The sequence below is a fragment of the Pogona vitticeps genome, chromosome 2 (genome assembly GCF_051106095.1).
Source record: "Pogona vitticeps strain Pit_001003342236 chromosome 2, PviZW2.1, whole genome shotgun sequence".
In the NCBI taxonomy this organism is placed as follows: Eukaryota; Metazoa; Chordata; class Lepidosauria; order Squamata; family Agamidae; genus Pogona; species Pogona vitticeps.
Window position 1 is genome coordinate 177312757 of NC_135784.1, and position 23911 is coordinate 177336667.

At 40.0% G+C, this 23911-nt stretch overlaps 1 protein-coding gene across 12 annotated transcripts in view; it reads right to left on the reverse strand.

Annotated features, from left to right (window-relative positions):
- WNK3 (WNK lysine deficient protein kinase 3) overlaps positions 1-23911 on the reverse strand; it is a 145117-nt gene that overhangs the window by 52390 nt on the left and 68816 nt on the right. For all 12 annotated transcript variants that reach the window (XM_072991382.2, XM_072991383.2, XM_078386514.1 and 9 more), the window contains exons 3-4: positions 13281-13453; positions 12617-12837 (exon numbers count right to left, since the gene is read on the reverse strand). In XM_072991382.2, coding sequence (XP_072847483.2) covers positions 12617-12837; positions 13281-13453 — 394 coding nt within the window. The remainder of the gene's footprint in view (positions 1-12616; positions 12838-13280; positions 13454-23911) is intronic.

Here is a 23911-nt window from a genome sequence, read left to right on the forward strand (position 1 = left end):
CTGTAGAGGATTCTCTGAGTTGAAGTAGCACAGGAAACCAAGGCTGGTGAGGCCACCCCAGTGCTACCAGAATTCCATGTCATCTCTCACAGCAGTTTTGCCACCACACTTGTTAGTAATAGAAATGGTGGAAACAAATAGAGGTTGCTCCTGATCAGCTTTATTGATCTTTGATGAGAAGAGACTCTGATCATCAAATTGCATATTTACCACCTTGTCTAGGCCATTCTGGGACAAGTTGATAGACCTTAATTAGGCACAACACCTAAACAAAAGTGTTCCACCTAGGGTCATAGTTGAACAGTTGGCAGAGTAGCAAGCAGCAGTAATTTGTTGTCTCAGTATGCAAGACTACTTGTACAATATCCTGGGGCAGATGCTTTCTAAGGGTTGCTATTTTGTTACAAAGGAATATCTGGCTGTGTCCTTTGCAGATTAGCAATTCTTGTAGTTCAAGCAGCTGCTAAGTAGGCTTTCCTTCCTGCTGTCAAGGCTTCTGCCTTCTTTGCTGGCAGGACCATGAAGCCTTCTTCTCTGTAGAAGAAGTGGTCATGGCCAAATTTAGTGACATGTGCTGGAAGAGATGTTTACAGTCCTGCTCTTGAACTCCACACAAGCTTTCAATGAATTTGGGATGATGCTGGTATCAAAGACAGCTTCTGGAAAATTTTCTGTGCTGATCCCAACAACAAAGTCAACACAGGTAAGTTTACCCATGTACAGTATTGGTCTTTATCCTAAGTAGAGAAAATATAGGACATCCTTCAGGTGCTTCTTGCCCTCAACAAGGCATACTCAGACATTTGGCTAAATGTATCAGCAAGTCAGTGTGGCAACAATCTTCTTTGGCAGACAGAGTCTAATCCGGTGACACTGGTTTTTCCTGTGCCTCAGAATGAAGGGTATCATCAGAGTCATTGTTGGTATCACTTCTTGATTATGGTGATTCATGATACAGTATGTCTAAACATGAGATTCTAGATGCAGACTAGATTAAGGCTAAAACTGGCTGAGGTCCCAAGTAAATCGGAAAAGCTGTAGAATGCTGAGTACTGAAGGCCATAAGCATAAGAGATTGAACAAGGACCACCAGTGGCAAAGATGATACAGATTCTGATGGCAATGTCGGTGTCAAGGGCAATGTAGGTCAATAGGACATGGAGCACTATGTCTACCTGTTTTGTATGGGCTGAACTTATACTACTCCCAGTTGGTGTATTTGGCTGCAGAGTTGCATAGGGCCAAGGCTGTAATTCTCAGTGTTTGAGATCATGTGCCTCAACTGGTTCCTGATAGCTCTCAAAGGATACTGTCCCTTGTGCAGAATTCTTGTCTTGCGTTTTGGCAGAGTTTCTTATAGGTCAGTGTATGATTCAGAGTAACACCTAGGTATTTGGAGCAAAACAATTATTTAGTTGTACGTACTTTTAGGTAACCTGATGTTTCTGAGACACTGAGACATATCTGAGTCTTAGCACAGTTAGGTTTAAGTTGGTTTCTACCTCAGTATGTTCCAACTTCTTTTAATGTACTTGTCAGAAAAAGGTTGACCACTTGAATGCTGTACAACTGAGGAGCAAGTGCAAGATCATCAACATACATAAGACTTCTGGTGGATAACTGCAATAATGGAAGAAGTTGTTGTGGCTGACATAATTATTTTTCTTTCTCTCAGGTTGAATGAAAGACTGGTCTCTCCTTGATCTGACTGTTTCTTCCGCATTGACATCAAGACAGATCTGCTGAGCTGAAGCCAGTGTTATGGACTTCAGTAATGAAATGGGCCCTGGCCTAATCCATGAAGAAGTAGCTGTGTCTGATGAATGATAATAGATGAATGATAATAAAAGAACCCCCAGGGGCATGGAGGACAAAGGAGACAGGGGCGACTGCAATAACTACCATGGTATCTCTCTTCTCAGCATTGTAGGGAAGCTGCTGGCCCATGTTGTGCTGAAGAGACTCCAGGTGCTTGCAGAAAGAGTCTATCCAGAATCACATTGTGGATTCTGAGCTAATAGACCCATCACCGACATGGTATTTTCCCTTAGACAATTGCAGGAGAAATGCAGGGAACAACAACAGCCACTCTTTGTGGCCTTCATAGATCTCACAAAGGCCTTTCACTTGGTTAGCAGGGATGGCCTTTTTAAAATACTTCCCAAGATCGGATGTCCACCTCGACTCCTTAACATCATCAGGTCCTTTCATGAGGAAATGAAGGGCACTGTAGTTTTTGATGGCTCAACATCAGATCCCTTTGACATCCGAAGCACGCCGACCCTGTTTGGGATCTTTTTTGCTGTCATGCTGAAGCAGGCCTTTGGAACTGCAACAGAAGGTGTCTATCTCTGGACTAGATCAGATGAAAAGCTCTTTAATCTTTCCAGATTGAGAGCAAAGACCAAAGTCCAACTGAAATGTATGCGGGACTTCCTCTTCGCCGATGATGCAGCCATTGTTCCCCACTCTGCTGAAGACCTCCAACAACTCATAAATCATTTTAGCAAGGCCTGCCAAGACTTTGGACTAACAATCAGCCTGAAGAAAACACAAGTCATGGGCCAGGGTGTGGATTCACCTCCCTCTATTACTATCTCCATGCAAGAATTGGAGGTTGCTCATGACTTCGTGTACCTTGGCTCAACAATCTCTGACACTCTCTCCCTAGATGTTGAGTTGGATAAACGCATTGGGAAAACAGCTACCATGTTCTCTAGACTCACAAAGAGAGTATGGCTTAATAAGAAGCGGACGGCATACACCGTCTATAGAGCCTGTGTCCTGAGAACACTCTTGTACTGCAGCGAGTCCTGGGCCCTTTGTGCACGGCAGAAGAGGAAGCTGAACACCTTCCATATGTGTTGTCTCTGAGGCATATTTGGTATCACCTGGCAGGACAAAGTCCAAATAGAGTAGTCCTAGATCGAACTGGAATTTTAAGCATGTATACATTACTGAAATAGCACCGTCTACGTTGGCTTGGGCACGTCGTGAGAATGGCTGATGGTCGGACTCCAAAAGATCTCCTGTATGGATAATTAGTGCAGGGAAATAGCCCCAGAGGGAGACCACAGCTGCGTTACAAGGACATCTGCAAGCGGGATCTGAAGGCCTTAGGAATGGAACTCAACAGATGGGAAACCTTAGCAAGTCCCACATAGCAAGAACATCTGAGCATTCAGCCTGGAGGCAGGTGGTGCATTATGGCTTCTCCCAATTTGAAGAGACACATGTACAGCAGGCCGAGGCAAAGAGGCAGTCCCGAAATGAGCAAAATGAGGGAGCTAGACGGGGTACAATTTGTATTTGTCCTCAGCGTGGAAGGGATTGTCACTCTCGAATTGGCCTTCTCAGCCACACTAGATACTGTTCCAAGACCTCCATACAGAGCACGATACCATAGTCTCTCGAGACTGAAGGATGCCTACAGAGGGGCATGGAGAAAGGCAAACAGATTTAATTGTGGATCTTTTTTGAGACACAGCAGCTGTAGAAGGCAGGGGTCCTTTTCTAATAAATGAGATTTTAACCTAGCACTCTTGTTTCTTCTTTTATGGGCAGATATACCCAAACAAGTCTTATATGCATATTGACCTTGTGGCTTTCACTGAGCCAGAAAAGGCATTTGTCATGGAGGTCTGGAAGAAAACCCCTGGAGCCATAAACTCTGAGAGAGAGAGAGAGAAATCTACAACTAACTTTTTTTGACATTAACAACTCTAAATAGAAACAAATATTAAAATATATTATATACAAGAAAGTAGAACAGTAAAAAGTAGAGGATATCTCCAGGGTTTAGCCACAGTAACAGATGAAATGAAACTTAGAAGTGCTGAAAGATGCGCTAACAAGCAGGAGGAGGAGACCAATGGCAAAAACCTCTTAGTCTCAAGGATTTGGAAGAAGGAGTTGTGCAAAAGCACTGACCCATCCGTGTGAATACACAGAGGCCATGACACAGACGCTCCTGTCCATGCTACAGCATTCAATGCAAACAGAGTGGATCCAGATAGTATACTAGCATGTCTGAGGTGTTCTGTGAAACACCAATAAGGGTTTCCCACTCACAACTGTAGAGCAATAGCAAGAACAAAGGCTTCTCTTCCTCTCATACACTGCAATCCTTATCATCTTCATTTGGAATAAAATCCCTGTGTGCTCAGTGGGATCTATACTCCGATTTAGAATTATAATCTATAATTAGATTGAAACAAGAAGAGCTTTACCAGCTGCTGAGAAAGGTGAAAAATTCTAGGAGAAACTCAAGACTGTTATAAGCTGTACAAAAAAGCAATATCTACATTTCATGATAACACATTTTAATGTTATAAAAAGAAGTTGTGAAGATTTTGTGTCATCAATGACACAAAACTGGCAAAATCTTGTTGGCATAACTTTGTTTGACATGACCTAGATCAGGCACTGGAAGCATTTAATTAAAAGCATTTAAAAGCTTCCTATACCTCTGCCTAGTCCCCTCCTTTTAGGTTGTGAGGCTCTCTAGGGCTGTCTTTGCCTTTGGGAAGCCTTTGGAAGCCTCAGGATGGGGGACTCCTTAAAACTGGAAAAAAATGCTGCTGGATTGCTGCTGGCAACCCCAATTCCATTGCTGGCAACCCAACAGTAATTGCTGACTATTAATGGCTCCCTTCCCTCCTATATCTCAAGGTTCTCAAAGGCTTTCCCAGGGCAAAAAGGAGCCCCAAAGAAGGAGATAGGAAGCTTCTAAATACTTTAAATTCTTCCAGCACCTGATCCAAACTATGCCAGCATAAAGTCACAGGATTTTGCCCAATGAATATGAGGAACAAGTGACGCTATTTGGTAAAGTTCTTATTGCCACCAGCACAACATTCAAATTACCACCAAAGATAAGAGGCACTGAAACAGGGTTAGGTTGGTGAAATCATAACCTGGAGTAGACATACATTTGGATCACAATTCTGTCACTGCTGTAGTTCATCTCACTTTTTTTAATTTAATAAGTGATCCTACTGTAGATCCAGTAGCTAAATAAGGAATTCTCTATGTATCAGTAAGATCATACATTCAATAAATGCTATGTTCTCTAATGTGATAGGAATATTAATGTTACTTATACATCAGTTTGTGGTTCAAACAGTGTATAGTAACAGAAAACCAAGAGAATATCTATCATTTTATTTATTATAGCAGAAGACCAATAGACTTTTCTTTACCAGTTGTTGATATAGGATCTGAAATACAGAAATTCAAAATGCAGAACAGTTAACAAAAAAATCCAAGTTCCTGGACTGAATTATGTTCTTGCAAAACTATTAAAGCTAATAGAAAATGATGATTAAGATGTTTTAATGACTCTTTTCAGTTGAATTGACAGCCCAGGAATTATTCCTGTAATATGGTTGAGATCACTGTTTTAAAAGAATACCCCAAAGGAGAAACAGCAATGATTGTACCCTGTTTCCCTGAAAATAAGACCTAACCCAAAAATAAGCCCTAGTATGATTTTTCAGGATGCTCGTAATATAAGCCCTACCCAAAAAATAAGCCCTAGTTAAGTGAAACCCCATCCTCCACCATTGTGCAGCAACCAGAAGATGACATGACTGTATTTGAATAAATGTAGACTGTTGTACATGAAAAAAAGAAAACATCCCGGAAAATAAGCCCTTCTGTGTTTTTAACGCAAATTTTAATATACGACCTTGTCTTATTTTTGGGGAAACACGGTAGTGACTACCGAGCCATTTGCTAAAATTTTCTTTAAAATATTTCTTCAAAGTTTATGAGCCATTTGCGAAAAATTGTCTTTAAAATATTTAGAGAAGAACTTGTTGATTCAAAAGATGGTATTGCTTTCAAGAGATAGGATATCAACAATATGCACATGAAACAGAATTACTGTATTTTTCCATGTATATGACTATACTTTTGTCTAAAATCTTTAGACTAAAAAGTGAGGGTCGTCTTATACACAGAAGTAAGCTGAGGAGAAAAAACAAGTGGAGGGGAAAACAGGGATCAAAGTGATCCTGCAGGGTTTTGATCCCTGCTTTCCCCTCCACTTGCTAAGCCTTAGCAAAAGGAAAACAGGGATCAAAGCACTGCAGGATGGCTTTGATCCTTGCTTTCCCCTCTGCTTACTAAGTCCCATGGGGCTTAGCAAGTGTAGGGGGAAAGGATCAAAGCAATCCCACGACTGTATAAGGGGGAAAGGGATCAAAATGATCATGCAGTCACGGAATTGCTTTGATCCCTTCCCCCCTCCTTTTGTTAAGCCCCACAGGGCTTAGCATGAAGGGAGAAAGCAGGGATCAAAGCAATCCTACAGTGCTTTGATCTCTTTCCCCCTACACTTGCTAAGCCTCAATTAGATTTTTAAATTTTGTGTTAGAAAATTGGGGGGGGCGTCTTATACGTGGGGGTCTTATACACGGAAAAAATACGGTAATATATGACAGTTTAGATGGTCTGTCAAGGTTACTGAATAAAAAAGATACAAGCAGTTGGCTTCTGGACCACAGAGTGATGACCTCTGAAGTTGCCGGTCACAGAGACTGGCGAAACGTTAGGAAGAACAACCTTCAGAACTCAGCCAAAGAGCCCGAAAAAACCCACAACAGTAACAACCATTACTGAATAACGTTTATGAAATAAATAATGAGCATGGTTTAAAAATGAATGTCAGGAATATAATTTTTCCATAATTAGCTATAACAAGTAGCCTAAGAAGAGTATTTAGAAATCCAAAATGAATGTGTGGAGCATGCTCACAAATATACATATTTTGGAATTTGACTGAATGAACAATGGAATCATAGCCGTGCAATAAAAATCAGAACAGAGATGGCAACAGCAGCTTCCTTAAGTAGAAGATTTGTAATATACCACGAAAATTTTGAATTGTCTTTCAAGATGCACACTATATAGTGCCATGCATTCTTAATTCCACTGTATGTCATGGGATCATGGACTTTTGATATGACCTCTATAAAAAAGATACAAGCAGTTGAAACATAGTGCAAAGAAGCAAAGAATTTTGTGGCTTGAGGGAGTGACCAACACAAGAGTACTAAAGAGAACGAATAAAGACCAGGAAATAACAAAACAAAACACAGAAAGCTAGAACATTTTGGTCACATATCAGGAAACAAAAAAGCACAACCTGTTGCATCTGATTATTTAATGTCAAAATAAATGAGAAATGAAGTAAAGGTAGGAGAACTTTTTTGGCTGAAGAACCTGGGAGACTGGTTTGAGTATAGCACAGCCTCTTTGTTTTAGAGCTCCATGGGAAAGTAACAAAAAGACAAAGAAGCTGGGATTCTAGTAGAGAAAGAGGGAGAAAGTATAAATGTAGTTCTTCAGGTGGTCATTTGTGAATTCATACTAATGAGTTGTTCTGCTCCTGCAGACATACAGTAGTTGGAATCTGCCAATGCCTAGAAAGATGTTAGCCCCACCTTAAGAGTCAGTACCTTCTCCTCCACCCAGCAGTTAATTCCCACTTTCCATGTCCCCTGTTGAATAAAGCACAATGTGTGGCAGACACAGGTTGGGTGGGTTGTATGAATTAACAGATGGCCACTTGGAAGAACTGCAGTTACAACTAAGTAGCCTGTCCTCCATCTTCATGGTCTTTGTGATTCACACTAATGGGTGACTATCAAGCCCACTTACTGGCCACTGGCATGTCATGCCACCACTGATGAAATTATCGCTTGACTAAAGGATGCATCATACCTTACTCTGAAGTCCAATCTATAACACTTGATGAACATCATTGGTTAAGACCGCATAGCTGCCTTACAAATGCTCATCATCTGCACCTCCTTTATGAAGGCAGTGGAGGCAGCTATTGTCCTGTCGGAATGCCCTTTAAGGACTCGGGCAAAGGGTTTTGTGCCAACTGGTAAGATAGAGAGATGGCATGCACCAACCATTTAGATGTCCTTTTCAAGGGCATGTGATTGCCTTGCTGCTTTCCTTGGCAGCAGACAAATGGTTTGCTAATTTTTCAAAAAGCTTTTGTCCTGGATATGTAAAGTGCCAGAACTCTATGGACATCTAGCCTGTGTAGTAATCTTTTGAAGTCTGCAGTAGGAGACAGGAAAAAGATCAGCAATTCCAGGAACTGCTGAATGTGAAAATCTGACACATTTTTAGGGAGAAAATACATGTTTGTTATTGGAACTACCTTATCTCTAAAAAAAACTGCAAGAAATGGAGGTCACGGTGTAGTGCACCCAGCTTGCTTGCCCACCTGGCTAATATAATCGTGACCAGAAATACTTTTTTTATATAAGAAAATATAGGTTATAATTAGCCATGGATTTGAACAATAGGTGAAGGACCAGAGCGAAAGACCATTCGGATATAGTTCAATCAGGATATAGTTCACCAAAAAGTGAATGCATCTCCCCAAGACTCCTCTCCTCAACCTGCCCAAGAATAGTATCTGTGGTACTTTGTGTGTTGTTTTGTTGTGGTAAACACATCTATATGTGGTTGGCCCCAACAATTTCATATGCTTGGAACACTCAAGGAGATAGATCCCATTTGTGTATCTGTGCAGTCTAGTGGCTCAGTGAGTCTGCTATGTGGTGGTTCTCTTCCTACGACATGAACAAAGATGAAGTTTCTGAATATACCCTTCCCAGAGGAGGACAGAAAGGTACAGGAGAGACTATGAATTGGCACCTCCATGGTTTTAATGTAAAACACTTGTAGAATTGTCCATAGCTAGCTGCACCACTTTGTCTTGAAGAAGAAGCTTTCATCTTTGCCAGCATTTCTAGCATGTTTATATGTAGTTTCTTCTCTTTCTGGGACCATAGGGCACACATCTGCCTGCCCTTGCAATGCACACTCCATCCCGTGAGATTTGCATCTGTTGTTATGAGAACTAAGGATTTAATCTATTCAAAGGGTTGGCTGCTGGACAAGTTCAGTGTTTCTGAACATCAATGAAACTGATCTGCTCCCTCAAGGGTTACATGGTGCTTCTTTCACATGCTGTCTCTGGTGTTGTTGAAATTCAACAGGAACCAAGTCTGGAGAGATCTCATTTTCACCCTTGCATCGGTAAGAACTGTTGTGCTTGAGTCTATGTATCCAAGCAGCTTCTGAAACGTGTGTTGTCACAAAGGTATTTGTCTCACACGTCCTTACTAGGCATTGAATTTGAATAGCCTTTCTTGTGGCAAGTAATCGCTTGCCATTTCCAAGTTATATACTAGATTATGTGCATCATTGTCAAATGTGACTTTTTTAGCATCACCTATAGCCAAGATCAGATAACAGTCTCAATGTAAAGTTTGCATACTTTGCCACTGCCATCTCTGAGTCTGCTACAATAACCCGTCATTAGCATATGGCAAGACATTGGTTCCACAAAGTCTGAGGTATGTTGCAACAGGAGCCATACATTTGGTGAAGACTCTGAGGGCTGTTGATAGAGCAAAAGGGAGTACTTTGAATTCATAGATGTTGTGGGTTTTTTTACAAATTGGAGGAAACAACAATGTTCCTGTCAAATAGATATGTGGAAATAAACGTTCTTGAGGACTATCACAGGGCACCAGTCTATAACGTAGAAGCAATAAAATTCACAGCTCTTATATTCAGCTGGGACCAGTAGTATTGTGTTCTCTTGCAATCCTGTCTGTACATCTTCTAAAACTGCTGCTTTCCCTGTGCTTTTGGGTTTTTTGTGCTGAATCTTATGTGTCTGTTCCATAGATTGTCACCAGTGATGTCACCAATCAGGCGGTTTTGATTTTGATAATGACCATTATGAGGGTGAATCTAATTTCTGGGATCTTAGTGCTTTCAGTGTTAACTAAGTAAGTGGTCCTGACATGATTTTTTTCTTTGTTTTAAAGTCCTAGGGGCTGGGAACATATATTGATGCCAAGAGTGTCTGGGAGTCATGTGATATTTGGCTGCCTTGCATCTTTCAGGGTCAACTGCTTTTGACTTTGACCCTTACTTTTTGCACCAACAATTCTTCCAAGTCAAGAGTCTGTTAACACATCTGTATCACACTTTCTCAATTTTGACTTTGGGTGTCGAGGTGATTTTGAGTTTTAGGCTTTTAGGCCTTATCAGTATGGCGGACAGGTGCACTGAATCAGAGGTCAATGAGAATTTTGATGCCTAGCAGACACGTTTCCAGACCCACGTGCTGGAAGGTTCTGGGGACTTTGATATATACTGTTGTCTCTTCCCATGTCATCGAACCTTAATATGCAGCCAGTTATCCTACTCATGCTCTCTGCAAAGCAAGGTAGGGGAATGCAAATGACCATTCTGACCCACATAAGACTGTGGTGGAGAAGGGAGTGGGTAAAAATGTTCCCCCATAAGCATGGGTCTGTGTGGAAAGGAAGCCTACAATTACAACCATCTGGATCAAGATGCAGCAGACTGCTTATGTTGTTGATGCTTCCCCATATATTTTCCATTAGTTTTCTGTGCTCGCTGGGATACAGTTTCGCTCTCTGTCAATTGAGTCAAATGGTTCCATGTTGGTAGGTGTGTGAGAAGCAGAGAGACAAAGATTGTCATCTTCCTCTGATATCGATCCCAGACAGACCAGTTCTTCATTGTCTTCTGTCTGTGAAATCAAAGATTGTGGTGTTGGGAGTTGTACTCCTATCGACAATGGTTGTTTCGGCTGTTTAGATAATGCTAATGCTTTTGTCTTTTTTAGCTGAAGCTTTTCTGAAGTTGGTTTCTTCCATTTCTTTAAAACCGATGGTGTTAGTTTCCAGGTGGATGGTACTGGAGATGTATCTTTAGCTGGTAACCATTGTGATGGTAATGGTACTGATACCTGTGGGAACATTTCTTCTTGACTATGGCCTGTAACCTCAGAGTAGATGGACTCCATAATGACTGATTTGGAAGGGATCTTACAGATCCATGTGGATGACTTCAGAGTTGCCTTTGAGATCTTAACCACTTGTAATGACCATTCCCAAATGTATAATTTTAGTCTGGATTGCCCATTCTTTATTGCAACCTTCATGAATTTCTTAGAAGATACAGCAGGACTATGTCTGATATCCTTCCCTCAAATAGCAGAGGCAGTTGGATTGTCCGCCCGTTAGTAGGATTTTTTTTTTTTTTTGCAAGAATCACACTTTTTGAATGGAGCCATAGAGGCCATAAAAGGTAGGAATGTTGAAAAACTGTATTTTTCTTAAATATATGACGAAGAAAAAAAACTTTTTTGATTTTCTAGGAAAGAATGAGGAGGGGGTTGCTAATGAGGAAGGACAAGGAAGGAACATGAACTATTTATGGTAATTTGGATCTGGACAATCATAAGGTGCTGCTTCAACAGCGGTCAAAATGGAATTGGGAATTAACTGTTAGGTGGAGGAGCATGTACTGAGTGTTAGGGTGGGGCTAATAGCTTTCTAGGCTGAAAGATTCCAAAGATGTCTGCACAGGTGCAGATCAATTTATTAATGTGAATCACAGAGACCATGAAGAAGAAGCTGGGTGATTCTTATACATCTGAGTCTTTGCTGTAGTAAAAATGAATGTATTCTCCAAAAGGGAATCCTGATTTTCCCAAAGCAGGACCATCATTTCATAAGAGGTATAAGCAAACTCCAGGGAACACAAAAATATATTACAAAACAAACAAAAAACCTAAAGGTGGGAGAATTACAAACAGCCTAATGAGGATTAAGAATGCTCAACAGGCACAGAATGCTGGCTGATGACTGGAAAGGAGGAAGAAATGTTGACCTGAGTCTTGGATTGATGGAGAAAAGTCAACTGAAGACCCATCAATCATCTCTCCTTATCAAAATGTTGCCCTTTTCTAATTTTTTAAGAACAAGAAAATAACTCTTTTAATTACTTCAGAAGTAACAGTATCCGAAAACTAGGTTTGTACTAAATTAAGGTGGATTTGCATATACCCTTAAAACAAGACAATCTTTGTGAACAAAGCAAAGAGTCTCAGCTTCTTTCTTTATTTGTTTCAAAGTGTTGCACAATTTAAAATTATGGATATATAAGAAATATAATTTAAAAACAAATTAAAATGTTAAGATTATTTTTTACCAGAAGTGGGCTCAGCTAAGCAGACAGCAGATGAAGGAATTAATGCAAATGAGTAAACACATGATGGAACATAAGGTATCAATCAACTTTTAGACTGAGAACTAATTCCAGTGCTCATGCACTGAGGGAAATACATACAAATGTACTTTGCATGAATTTCGCCAGTGATGATTTTTCATTAAGAGCAAATTCTGTATGTTGGACCTTCATGATCCAGTAGATTAAAAACAATATACTGGGTTTTGCACCATCTATGAAGGAGGTGTGCTTAGAACTTGAGGAAGTGGATTTCATCCACAAAAGCTTGCTATTTGTTTTATTTTTACTGGTCCAATAAAAGGTATCACCTACTCTTGCATTTGTGGAATTTCCCTTAGTGACTTGTTACGAAAATGCTGATATTGAACTGATAGTAAACTGTTCTTCACTAAAAACTAATTGCACTTTGATGTAATTGCAGGTTCCAGTTTCTAAAGACAAAGACACACAAACACAGACATGACCATAAGTAGCTCTCCGGTGGAGTACATGAACACAGTATATTCACCAATGACACTCTTAGCGAATGATGTCCGCATTAAAGTGGCCAGTCCCAGGTCACCAATCTTCACTGAACCAGTGGGTCCTGTGATGAAGATATTGTCACATTTCAAATCACGGTGGATGATTGGAGGGGTCCTGGTGTGCAGAAAATGCAGCCCCTTTAAGATCTGTCGGCACCAGCTCCTTAAGACCTTTGGCTTCATGACTTTGAAACGCTTTAAGTACCTATAAACAGAAGAACATAACCACATATGGTAGTAAATGTTTACGCATCAGATTAATCTCAGCATATTAGCTAAAGAAACTTTGGGTTCTATAGACATCTTCCCATGAATTCTGCAACGTTACAATCTCCTACCTCAAACAGTTGAGTGATCTTGACTAATATTCCAATCTACAATTATTAAATCAGTACAACTTGTTGCCTTTGACTTTTGTAACCATTAAATAAATTACTTGTTACAAAAATGATTATTTCTTATTTCTTTTCTTTGTCAAGAGTCTTGCAGATGACTATGGAAGTGACAAACTGGCAACATACCCATAATATGGAGAGTATGGAACACTATCAGCAGATGTGATCTTACATTTTAAAACCTGAACAAATCTTGTAGAAGAAAAATGGTATACGCAACCAAACCGTATGTGAATGTATGGGAGGCACCTACGTTTTCAGTGTTCCAGATGTCATCAGCTCAGTTACCAATACAATGCACTTCTTTCCTTTAACTGTTGATTCCCAGGAATCATAAAATCGGACAATGTTAGGATGTTGCAGCCCTTTGAGCATCTCAGCTTCTTCTTTAAACCTCTGCTGTTCTGCTTTGGTCAGCTTTCGGTCCTAAAATAAAGAGCAAGCAAACACGTAATATCTGTACTATTTACAAAAGTATGAGACTGCATGGAAACTTGGTCAACTACAGGCAACACTGCTCTGTTTTGAATGTATGGTGGGAGGAGGAAGGAAGACCAAAGATGAATACTACAGTACACAGAATAACATATAAAATGAATCAACTTGCTTGCACTTAATTTCTTTTTCCAAGAATGAAGGTATAATCAAAGATATATGGCAAATGTAACTTAAAGAGGGATAACTTCTTTTTCATTTTTCAGGGACATAACCATGTTGGTCTGTTTCAACATCTATAATAAAAACAAAATAAAAATAAAAACAGAAGCACTCACTGTAATTCCTTAAATATTAATTGATTTAGTTTAGTTTTTATGGATAAAAATCTACTTCCTGAGAATGTGGAGTATAACAGTTAGGCCACATGTTTACATGCCTAGAGTATAGGATAGTGGAGTGGGGACCAACTAAGATGGTGAAAACAGGATGACAATTATATGAGTAATGAATTTTCTAAGTGGCAGTAGCACTATTAACACTGGTAATTAGCATTTAAGGTCTTGATTATATTTAACTTGTAAACTGCCCAGAGTAGTGTGTACACGAATGGGGCAATAAATCAAATCGAATCAAATCAATCAATCAAACAAAGAGCAACCAGCTTGTATCTCAGCTGACAACAATGGTAGGCTGCTACCTTTGAAATGTGGATACAGATGTTACCAGGAATTTGTGCCAAGATTAGCATTTTGCCAAGGAACCTAATGTTTGGCAATTTCTCTTTGAACATTAAATCCATCACACCTTCCAGAAAACAGTTGTACCACTGTGAATTGTAGGTTCACAATAAACCTTTGCAGGGAAAGAAAAATGCGCATAAAACTTTACATATGAAGAACAGTTGCATATATTAAAGTTAGCTGTCCCTTCTTTTTCAAATACAAGAAATGTCAAATTTGCTTAAACATTTATGAATAACTGAAGCCCTTGAAGATGACTGATTAGAATTAGAACTGAAAATATGCACCCATAGATGGGAGTACTGCAGGAAAGTCTTTGCAGCAGTCTGAGGTTGACGTGTATCAGCATCACTCTTTGTTGGTAAATTTCTTGAAACACATTTTTGTTGCACTATTTTTCTAACAGTTTTTTGACCACAGAAAACTCTTCTTTTGTCAGAATTGTTATTCCTATGGAGCTAAGTGGATTTACTTGCATAAAAGTCAGCAATAGATACCACTGCAGGCATTATTTAATCATTTCCAGAAAATCATCAGTTCATTTCAATATGAATTTATAACTTCTGCTTGTTCATGTTCTGTCTCACGTTTTTCATCAATCTTTTCTTTTAAATGTATTATTTTGAGGATACATTTGTTTTCCTAAGGCTTTTGGATCAAGTTTTTTTTTCTTTATTATTAATTACTACAATTTTTTGAAAGCCTTCATCAAAAGTATAATTATTCTGAAGTTGTAAAATTCTTTGCCTGGCTGAATTGGCAATGACTAAGGAGTCTTTTGGAGAGGCAGTGTGCCATAGTGAAATATTTATTAGACTACAACTCAAGAGACAGGTTCAAATCCTCAATGGCTCAAGGAAACATCTGGGCTGCTACAGTGCTAAACTAGTCCTCCACATCTTACATCTTGAAAAACCATTAGGGTTGGTGCAAGTTTATAGTTTCACCCTATAAAAACATCAGAGAGGTGTAATCAATATACAATATCATTAGTAACTTGTTTTCTTCTGAATCTTTCAATATCAGTTCTATAAAGGATGCAGCATCAACTGTGCTTTTGGTTACTACGGTATGTACAACTAACATTTATAAACCTTCACATTGTCACTGCCTAAATTCTAAAGCAGTCTTTTTACAATTCATTTTTGCCTTTATCAGAATCTTCTACAAGCATATATCATGGGACATTGGAAGCATTTATGTGCCCTCCATGCCATGATGTCTACAATTTTGTACTGCATTTCTGGAAACTGGGAGCTTGTACTTCCTGCAATGTGTTTACTATTTTTTTCCAATTTTTCATTGTTTTAGATTCAAACAGATGGTTTTTCTTTTCCTTCTACACAGAAACTAGCTTCTACAGAGCTATCTCACTGTCTAAATATTAAATAAAATCAAGAATTCATTTAAAATATCTGCTGTCTTCCAGACCTCTTTTTACTTAAAGCGGGCAGAGAAGTTGCAGCTGAATGTTGGCATGTTTGTGAAACACTCTAGATATAAATGAAGTGCTTTCCTCAAGGTCTTAAAATCTCTTAAAGGCAAGGTATTGTTTGAACATACTTGGTTGGAAATTTCAAGAGGCATAGCAGAAACTTGCATGAGCTGACAGCTGCACCCTTAGCCGTTCATTTTTCTAACTACTGTATTCTCAATGGAAATTACAGCCTTCATGGTTCATTCAGCATGAATTAAGTTTCATGTACTTAACTGTCTCACTCTTCTTTGAGAACTCTCCAGGAATACCAGATGCAAAAGTCTGCCTTTGCTTATAAAGTAGTTAAAATCCTCTTTCACCGTCAGCTTATTCTCTGTTTTCTGATGCTTCATGAACTGAACTGCTTTGGCAATGACAGTGAACATCTGAATTTGGTCCTGATGTTGGTTTCAGTTTTCTCAGTTTCACATTCCACCTTAAACACAACATTCTACATACCTCAAGTTTAGGGAAGGGCACAGGAAAATAATTTGCCAAAGTACATTCATCAACTCCACCTTGAGGGTCTCTCTTCCTGATCTTGCTCCTACCAGCTTTAGATTTTTCTTACTCTTGGGCAATCACAGGAAAACTTTTTACCCAGTTGCTACATAAAGGACTAAGTACCTGGACACTAACTCTAGAAAGCCATTTGGGTGTTGTTGTTGTTTGCTCCTTATTCATGTTGAAGCCTTTGACAATGCATCACATTCAGCCGAATGAATAGGAAAATTCAGAAAAGTAGGCCTAAATTACAGCCTACGTGGCTAGTCAGCTAAATGCAGTACATACTGCAATGTTTCTATTCCTCTGTGATTGCTTTCTTCCTTTGCCACCAAGTACTGTACTTGAGAAAAAGAAGAAAAACAGCCACTAAGTATAGTGGTTGCTTTAAAATGGCAAAAGGTAATTTATGGTTACTATTTAAGATCACTTTACATTGTCTCTTCATTTCACCCTTCAGCAATAAGCACCCAACCCTATTTTATTTATCATAGTCTTCCTACCCATCATACAATCAGACTCTTACTTTCTACTACAGGCAAGTGCATAAGCTTCTTTAGTGTTAAATAGAATGAGCCAGCAAAACTAAAATGAAAAGTGAGAGCAAGGGAGATTCCAGATAACAGAATCTGACTCTTTGTACAAAGTTCTAATGCTTAACTCTGTGCTGGTCATCTCACCGTATAGTCTGGATTCTTTCAGGATCACGTAGGTAATTGCAGTAATTTTGGTAATGAAAAATTCATTACCAAATTAGAGAACGTCTCAAATAAGCTGACCGGGGGGAGGGGCTCTTCTAGAATCTAGATGAGGCTGTTATTGTGTATCCACCCTGCCTAATGCTTTGGAGAATTCTGTTCTTGTTCTTAAAACATGCTGCCATTCTTAAAATGCAGTGGAGTCTTGACTTACAGTCGGCTCCACTTACGTACTTTTCGACCTACGGACTTCTCCGGCCGCAAAATTTAACTTCGACTTCCCAGGAGTCCAAGCATGGCTGGGATCGCCCAGCGCGGGTCACCTCCCAGCAGCAGTGGCGGCGGTGCGGGAACCTCCGGAGGCCTTCCCCACCACCATGGGAGACATCTTGGATGTCTCCCCCTGCCGCCGATAGTGCCTACGAAGCACTATCAGTGGCGGGGAGACCTCCAAAAGGCTCCGGCAGAGTCCTCCGGCAGCGGCGATGGCTGCGGTGGGGGAGCTCCGAGAGGCCTCCGGCGGCCGCGCCAAAGCCCTCGGAATCCTCCAACAGCGGCGATGGCAGCGGCAGACCCCTTGAAGACTTCAAAAAGGTAAGGTAATTTTTTAAAAAAATTATTTTTAATTTGTGTATGTGGGAGTGGTGTTTCTTGAGCGGGTTACCGATTCATCTGTTTTCAGTGCATTCCTATGGGGAATGCATTTTCGACTTGAGGACATTTTGACCTACGGACCCCATTCCAATACGGATTCATTCCGTAGGTTGAGACCTCACTGAGGCTGTCGCTGTCTGTCATGCCACAAATTAAAAAGGTAGTTTTTTAAAATGAGAAGAGAAGCATAACTTGGGAGAGGAGCACACCCGTTTGCTTCACTCCAGCTACATAGCAGAGGGAATATATTGCCATAATAACAGGCACATATTTCTCTTATCCTCTTTTAAAGTCACTTGTGTCAATGGCCATCATGGTGGAATCTTGTCGCAACCAGTTGGGTGAATCTGAGTAAATAACAGTTAATGGGTTCTTACCAAGCCTACTCTGCAGTAGTGGTGACTGTTGTATCACAGGAGCAGGCAATATCTGAGGGCCACTTTCACCAGTCTCTAGACATCAGAAGGCTTTACTCTGCTTTGGTAACCCAACTGCTATACATTTCACTGAAATAATGGCAAATAGAACTCTGAAACCTCAGAGGGAATACTTTGTTGTTTGAATGTCATCCAAGGCCCCCCCCAAACCTGTTTCAGGCCAGGAACGGGCAATATTAGAAATAAGATGTGTGCAGAAGGGGAAGTGAAATAGCTTTAAATAGTAAAATGTAACCCTCCCCAAGGCTTCTAGAGGGCCTGAGGACTGTACTAGTACTGTACCCATATGCAACTGGTGGGCAACACTTCCTCTGTTCCTGCTCTGTTGCCATTAAACCTTCACAGCCTTGGTGTTTCTACGTACTGTAGTAGTTCAGGGCCTCTCCAATTTGGCTCAGGAGAGACTTGTTGCAACATGTTTGTGAAACACTTGAGGGATTAAATAATTAATATTTGCCATGAGCTGAGTACTGCCCTGGGGACAAAGAGATCAACCTGCTGAAGCATCATTTTCACTGAATGAATTTCAGCTTGAGCAGCCTGAGAATCTAGAAAAGGGCATTGGACAAATTTGTTTCATTTATCCTTGCCCAGCCCACAACACTGAGTGGGGAAGGAATTGCCACTTGTAGTAATACGGTAGTAAAAGACTCGTCACAAAACAGAATAATCTCATGTACTCTAAAAGGGCACTCCTGCAGCTCCTCCTGAAAAGGCCTTCTCTAGATGAAGCATCTTATCTATGAGGTAGTTGTGACTACAATCTTCCCAACTAAGGCAACCCACGTAATTATCTGCAATACAATGTCAGAGTATCTTGGATTATATCGATTACTTAGCAATTTTCTGGAGGCAGGAGATCCTTTCCAGAGGAGATGCAACCTGCTACTGTGCCACTGGCTGTCAGCAACACAGCAACAGCAGGAGGAAAATACTACCTTTTCCTTTAAAAAACAATTAGATCCATTCTTTAAAACAACTGTGCATTGTTTGAAAGCAGAATCACTTTTCTTAGAGGCCTTCTGGAGTCTGATGATGCTTTAAAACTAGGTACTGTATGTCCTCCCTTCATGTACAAAGGGGGAAATGGTTTTTTCCTGCCATCAAAATTCAGCAACTTGGCAGGGGTTTTGACAGGGATAGGGACTTGAGAGCTGTACTATGAAGCAGAAGGAATGTTTCACCTCTTGAGGCTGGTACACCAGCTATGCCCTCCTCTAGACAGGCTAATCACAGTGGTCCGTGTTCTAGTAAACTTCAAATTAGATGACAGTCATGCATTGCAGGTAGAATTGTTTTTGATGACCACCCAAAACCTGCAGTTTCTTCAAAATAAGACAACCATGTGTTGACCAGTACCCTCTGATGAAATGAGATTTGTCAGTGCTTAATCAGCTTGTCTCCTGATCTTTTTAGGGCACAAATCAAGACACTGGTGCTTATCTTCAAAGCCATTTTTAATGACATTAAGAAAATGCATTCAAACAGATTTTTCAGAATATAATTCTAACCTAACATTTAATGTGATGGCTGTAACTTGCATCTAGGGAGCCAGCTTCAAAATTCATGGCCCAGTGTTTATTAAAGCTGCTCCACTCCCCATCAAGGAGCTCCAGGAGGTTGCAGTCGGGTCATGCCTCCCACTCCTCCTCATCCCGGTCCCTCAACTGAGCCAGCCAGACAACCACCAGAGCCAAAGGAGCTGCTGCCACTGCCACCAGAGAAGAAGAGCATGCAGCCAGGAGGACCCAGGGGCCCATCAGCCCCATGGCGGAAAGTGAAGAGAGCTTGGCTTGTGGGAGTACAAGCAAGGAAGAGAGCAGGGGGTATGCAGAAACGAAGGGGATGTGAGTTGAGGACATCATGTTGCCCTCCTCCACCAAACCATAGTGACTCCCCAGAACACACTTTGTGACTCTCTTGGAAACTCATGTGTCAAAGGAATAAATCCTCAAGCAGACCTCTTGAGAAGACAACCTTCAACCATGGCCCCGTTAAATCTCCACCCTCATCATTTAAAAAATATACAGAGACCTGCTTCTCAGAAGACACATCCTAATTCTTACCTGTCAAGAGCTGTTTAGTGACAGAAAAAGAAAAAAAAAAGTATTTGCGAAGGCTTTCACACCTGGGATCTAATGATTGTTGTGGGTTTTTCGGGCTCTTTGACTGTGTTCTCACCTGTCCTTAACAATTTTAAATATTGCTTCCATCATCCATTGAGGTTTTCTTTCCTTTAGCCATAGGAATTGTCTTTTTGCATTCTTTCCTGATTCAAAAATACCAGACAGTAAATCAAAATTATAAAAACATTGGCTGGTATTATATAACAGATTCAAGTCCTAGTCAAAAACCTATCTGTTAAATATCAGCTGGTCATAATATTGCAATTTTTTATGGCTCTGATGGTGTTAGAGAACTTCAATTGCTTATAATAGAGTCCCTTGTTGGGTCCCTTGTTGGGAGAAATGTGGCATATATATAAAACTAATAAAACAAATAAATAAATAATGCTGCGTGAAATTTCCTGATATTGTTCCCAAAGCCCCAAAGACCATGGGGACTACTGAAGTGTGTTTCATCCACAAGAGAGATGTTTTGATTGCCCGGTCTCTGTACTTTGTTAGTTTTTCCAATTCTTTAACTCCGGCATCCCCTGGAATTGCAATACCAATGATTCAGACAGTTCTTTGCTCTATTACTACTAGTACTATGTCTGGTGTGTTATGCTCAAGGTGTCTATCAGTTTTGATTTGGAAATTCCAAAAGATTTTGACTTCTTCTTTTTCTGACACCTTCTCTACCTGAAGTTCCCATGGGTTTTTGGAGGCTGGCTTTTTTTTTTTTTTTTTTTGGCATAATGACCGGTGCCCTGATTTTGCCACTGTATCATGTCTAGTTTTGTAATCTGATTACAAAATTTTTGGGTTTTTTTCTATTACACTAGAAAAAATTACTTTAATACTTAGAGAATTCAGAACAATTTGTAGCAGAATTAACCTGCTACTACTCATCTACAAACTTCTTCAAGGACAAACCATACAATTACCAACTCAAACATTAATTCAGCAGAGAATTCTGTGTTTCAGAGGAAGGTAAAAGTGTAAGATGTGCCTTAGGCTAGGTCTTGACCCAGTTCTGCCTTTACACTTTATTCTAAGTATTGAATCAAAACAAAACAGTTATTTCAGAGTGCTATGAACTATGTGTGGAATAAGTTATTTACAGTACTTTTTTCTACAGTTGAAACAGCCACATAGTCTCAAATGTATACTGAACATTCTGGCAAAGAGGATAAGCATGAGAAGACACAGACAAATATTTTCAGAATTTCTTTTTCCAAACAAATTACCACAAAATGCATTAGCTCTCTTCTACATGATGGCATCTGAGTGGGTTTAAGGTTAAATTAAGAACCCTCTTTCATTTCTCTACACGGATGCTCAGTTAGATATTTGGCAGCATAGACCTGCAGCAGAGCCAGGAAATGCAGAGGGAAAGAGGAAGAAGTAATCATCAGAAGGACAGATGCCAAGGGATGCAGTTTTCCTTCCATTCCTGATAGCCCAAAGAGAAGCAGGCCTGCTGGCCTCTTCACTGCTGAGGAGGCGGCTTTGAGCAGCCACTTCACTCAATGCACTTTAACAAAGGAGACAAATAAAGGACCTTTGAACAATTCTGTTTTTTAATCTGGTTTCAATTCAAGGGATCAGAACAAAATTAATGACTGGTAGTTTAGCAAAACATCAGCAATTTTGTCATTTGCATCTAACTGCCTCAATTGCAGTGGATGATGGAGTAATTATTTCTGATGTTACTGGCCTAAAGCAAGCAAATATTAGTGACATAAAAGCTTGAGCTCAAGGAATAAACAATACCAAAACAAAACTCAAGAAAGATAATAGCTAATTCTCTCTCTCTCTCTATCTGTCTCTCTCTCTCTCACTCACACTCACATACACATTTAGCCCAGGCAAAAAAAAAAAAAATAACAACTTTTTCTTGCCCAGGCTTATGAAATAAAGGCCTACTCTGAGGTCCACTTGTTGACATTAATTAGTTTTGGACAGAGTTCAAGATTGGAAGGTCATTTTTCCCCATGTTAATAACTGGTTCATCTTTCTCCACGTTAACAACAAAATTGATGACACACAGTTAAATGCTGAATCCCTGTCTCCATTGGTATCTTTCTCCAAATTCAAGCTATCCTGATCTTTATTCCAAATAAATTCATTTGCTATGAGCAAGCTATATTTTCAGTACAATTTACAGCACTGTTAGTGTGTAGATGCTGATTATCACCAAACTGCTGTACAGTTCCTTGCCAAACACATTATATCAAATAACCAACAGAGCATAAATAAATGATTTGACATTATTGCGTAAAAGACAAATGCTATTTTAGGCTATGCATACAAAAGAATCATAACTTCCAAACTTAGGAAAAGTACTATGTTAGAGAGCACTCCAAGACTTGATACCCAGTGCAGGATTCAGATTTTGACAACAGCTCTTTAATATAATATCAAGTGGGGCAATATTCAGAACATAATAAGTCTAAAAGTCAAAGACCAGGAGGAAAGTATGAAAGAGCTTTTTATATATGGCTCCAAGAATAGGTGATTTTATGTGTGGAGGAGGGATCAAAGGTAAGAAACGTAACTCTCTTCAACTATGGCTGTCAGGCTTCTTGGAGCTATAGCCAAAATAACATGAGCAAAAAGTGCTTCTCATTTTGAGTACAACTCCCCAAACCCACAACCTGCCAACTGTAGTCTAAAAGAATAATATTTCAAAGCACTGGTGGAGTATAACGTGATAGTTTTTATCTCGAAAACAGAAGCAAGAAATTGTTATTTCTATCCAGAAGACAAGAAACAAGGGATTGGACTTATTCCAAAGTGGAATGAAGATAAAAGACAGGAGCAGTTATACACAAAGCCAGAACTACTGGCTTACTCTAGCTCACTTTGAAGAGGTAGCATGTTCCTCGATCTACTTCATGTGCTCCTGCTTTATTCCTTCAAGGAAGCACATAAAAATAACCAGAAAAGAGAAGCTTCATGCAATATCTGAATTTGGACTCCAGACTTGTTCTCCTAAATAGACCAGAATTAATTAAGTCAGCCACATACTTTGTTATATTCCTCATATACAAGTCCACCTTGCTTGAGACCAATATGCCAGGTGCCTGGGTTAAGACATCACACAAGGGCTTCCATTTCAGATCTGATTTACCCGTTCACAGAAGCAAATGAGGCACATGCATCAACGCTCTGCTTGTTCACAGTGCACTATGACTAACCAGCAATTCTGTATTGCCTTAGGTGTGCCAGCTGAAGTCTCAGGAAATTGCTATGCTTCCTATGCTTCCCTAGGTCTTCAGACAGAGAGACCACTTATCCCTCCAGACAGGGAGACCAGATTACCCAGCAGATAATCTCAGGGCAAATGTTACTGAAAGAACAGTAAAGTTTCATTTACGTGTGAGTATTGCCTTTCATTCACACATGAGCCCCTATTTCTGCCAGGGTCCACTGGCTCAGCCACCAGTACCAGGGCACAGCGTGGTGTCTGGCTCTGTAACTCAACTCAGAGGTGTTGTACGTATGCCGTGGACACAGGTAACTGAAATCCTGTTACCGTTTGCATAACTTTTGGAAGTGAATTGTCTTTAAGAGAAGAAATCATAGATATTATTTGATCTATGCTTCCATTTGCACACAGAATTTCAGCCAATATTTATTTAGGAGATAGCGCAGGAAATTCACATGCTAACTATCACACTATTCCTCACTGTCCTTCTCACTGTTTTGTAATTGCTGGACAAGGACCCAATCTCTGGTCTTAGGTACTGGTTACAAAATTTCAAGGAATGGGAAGCTGCTGAGCAGATGATTCTAATTAACATCATGTACAAGCCTGAATTAGGAAGA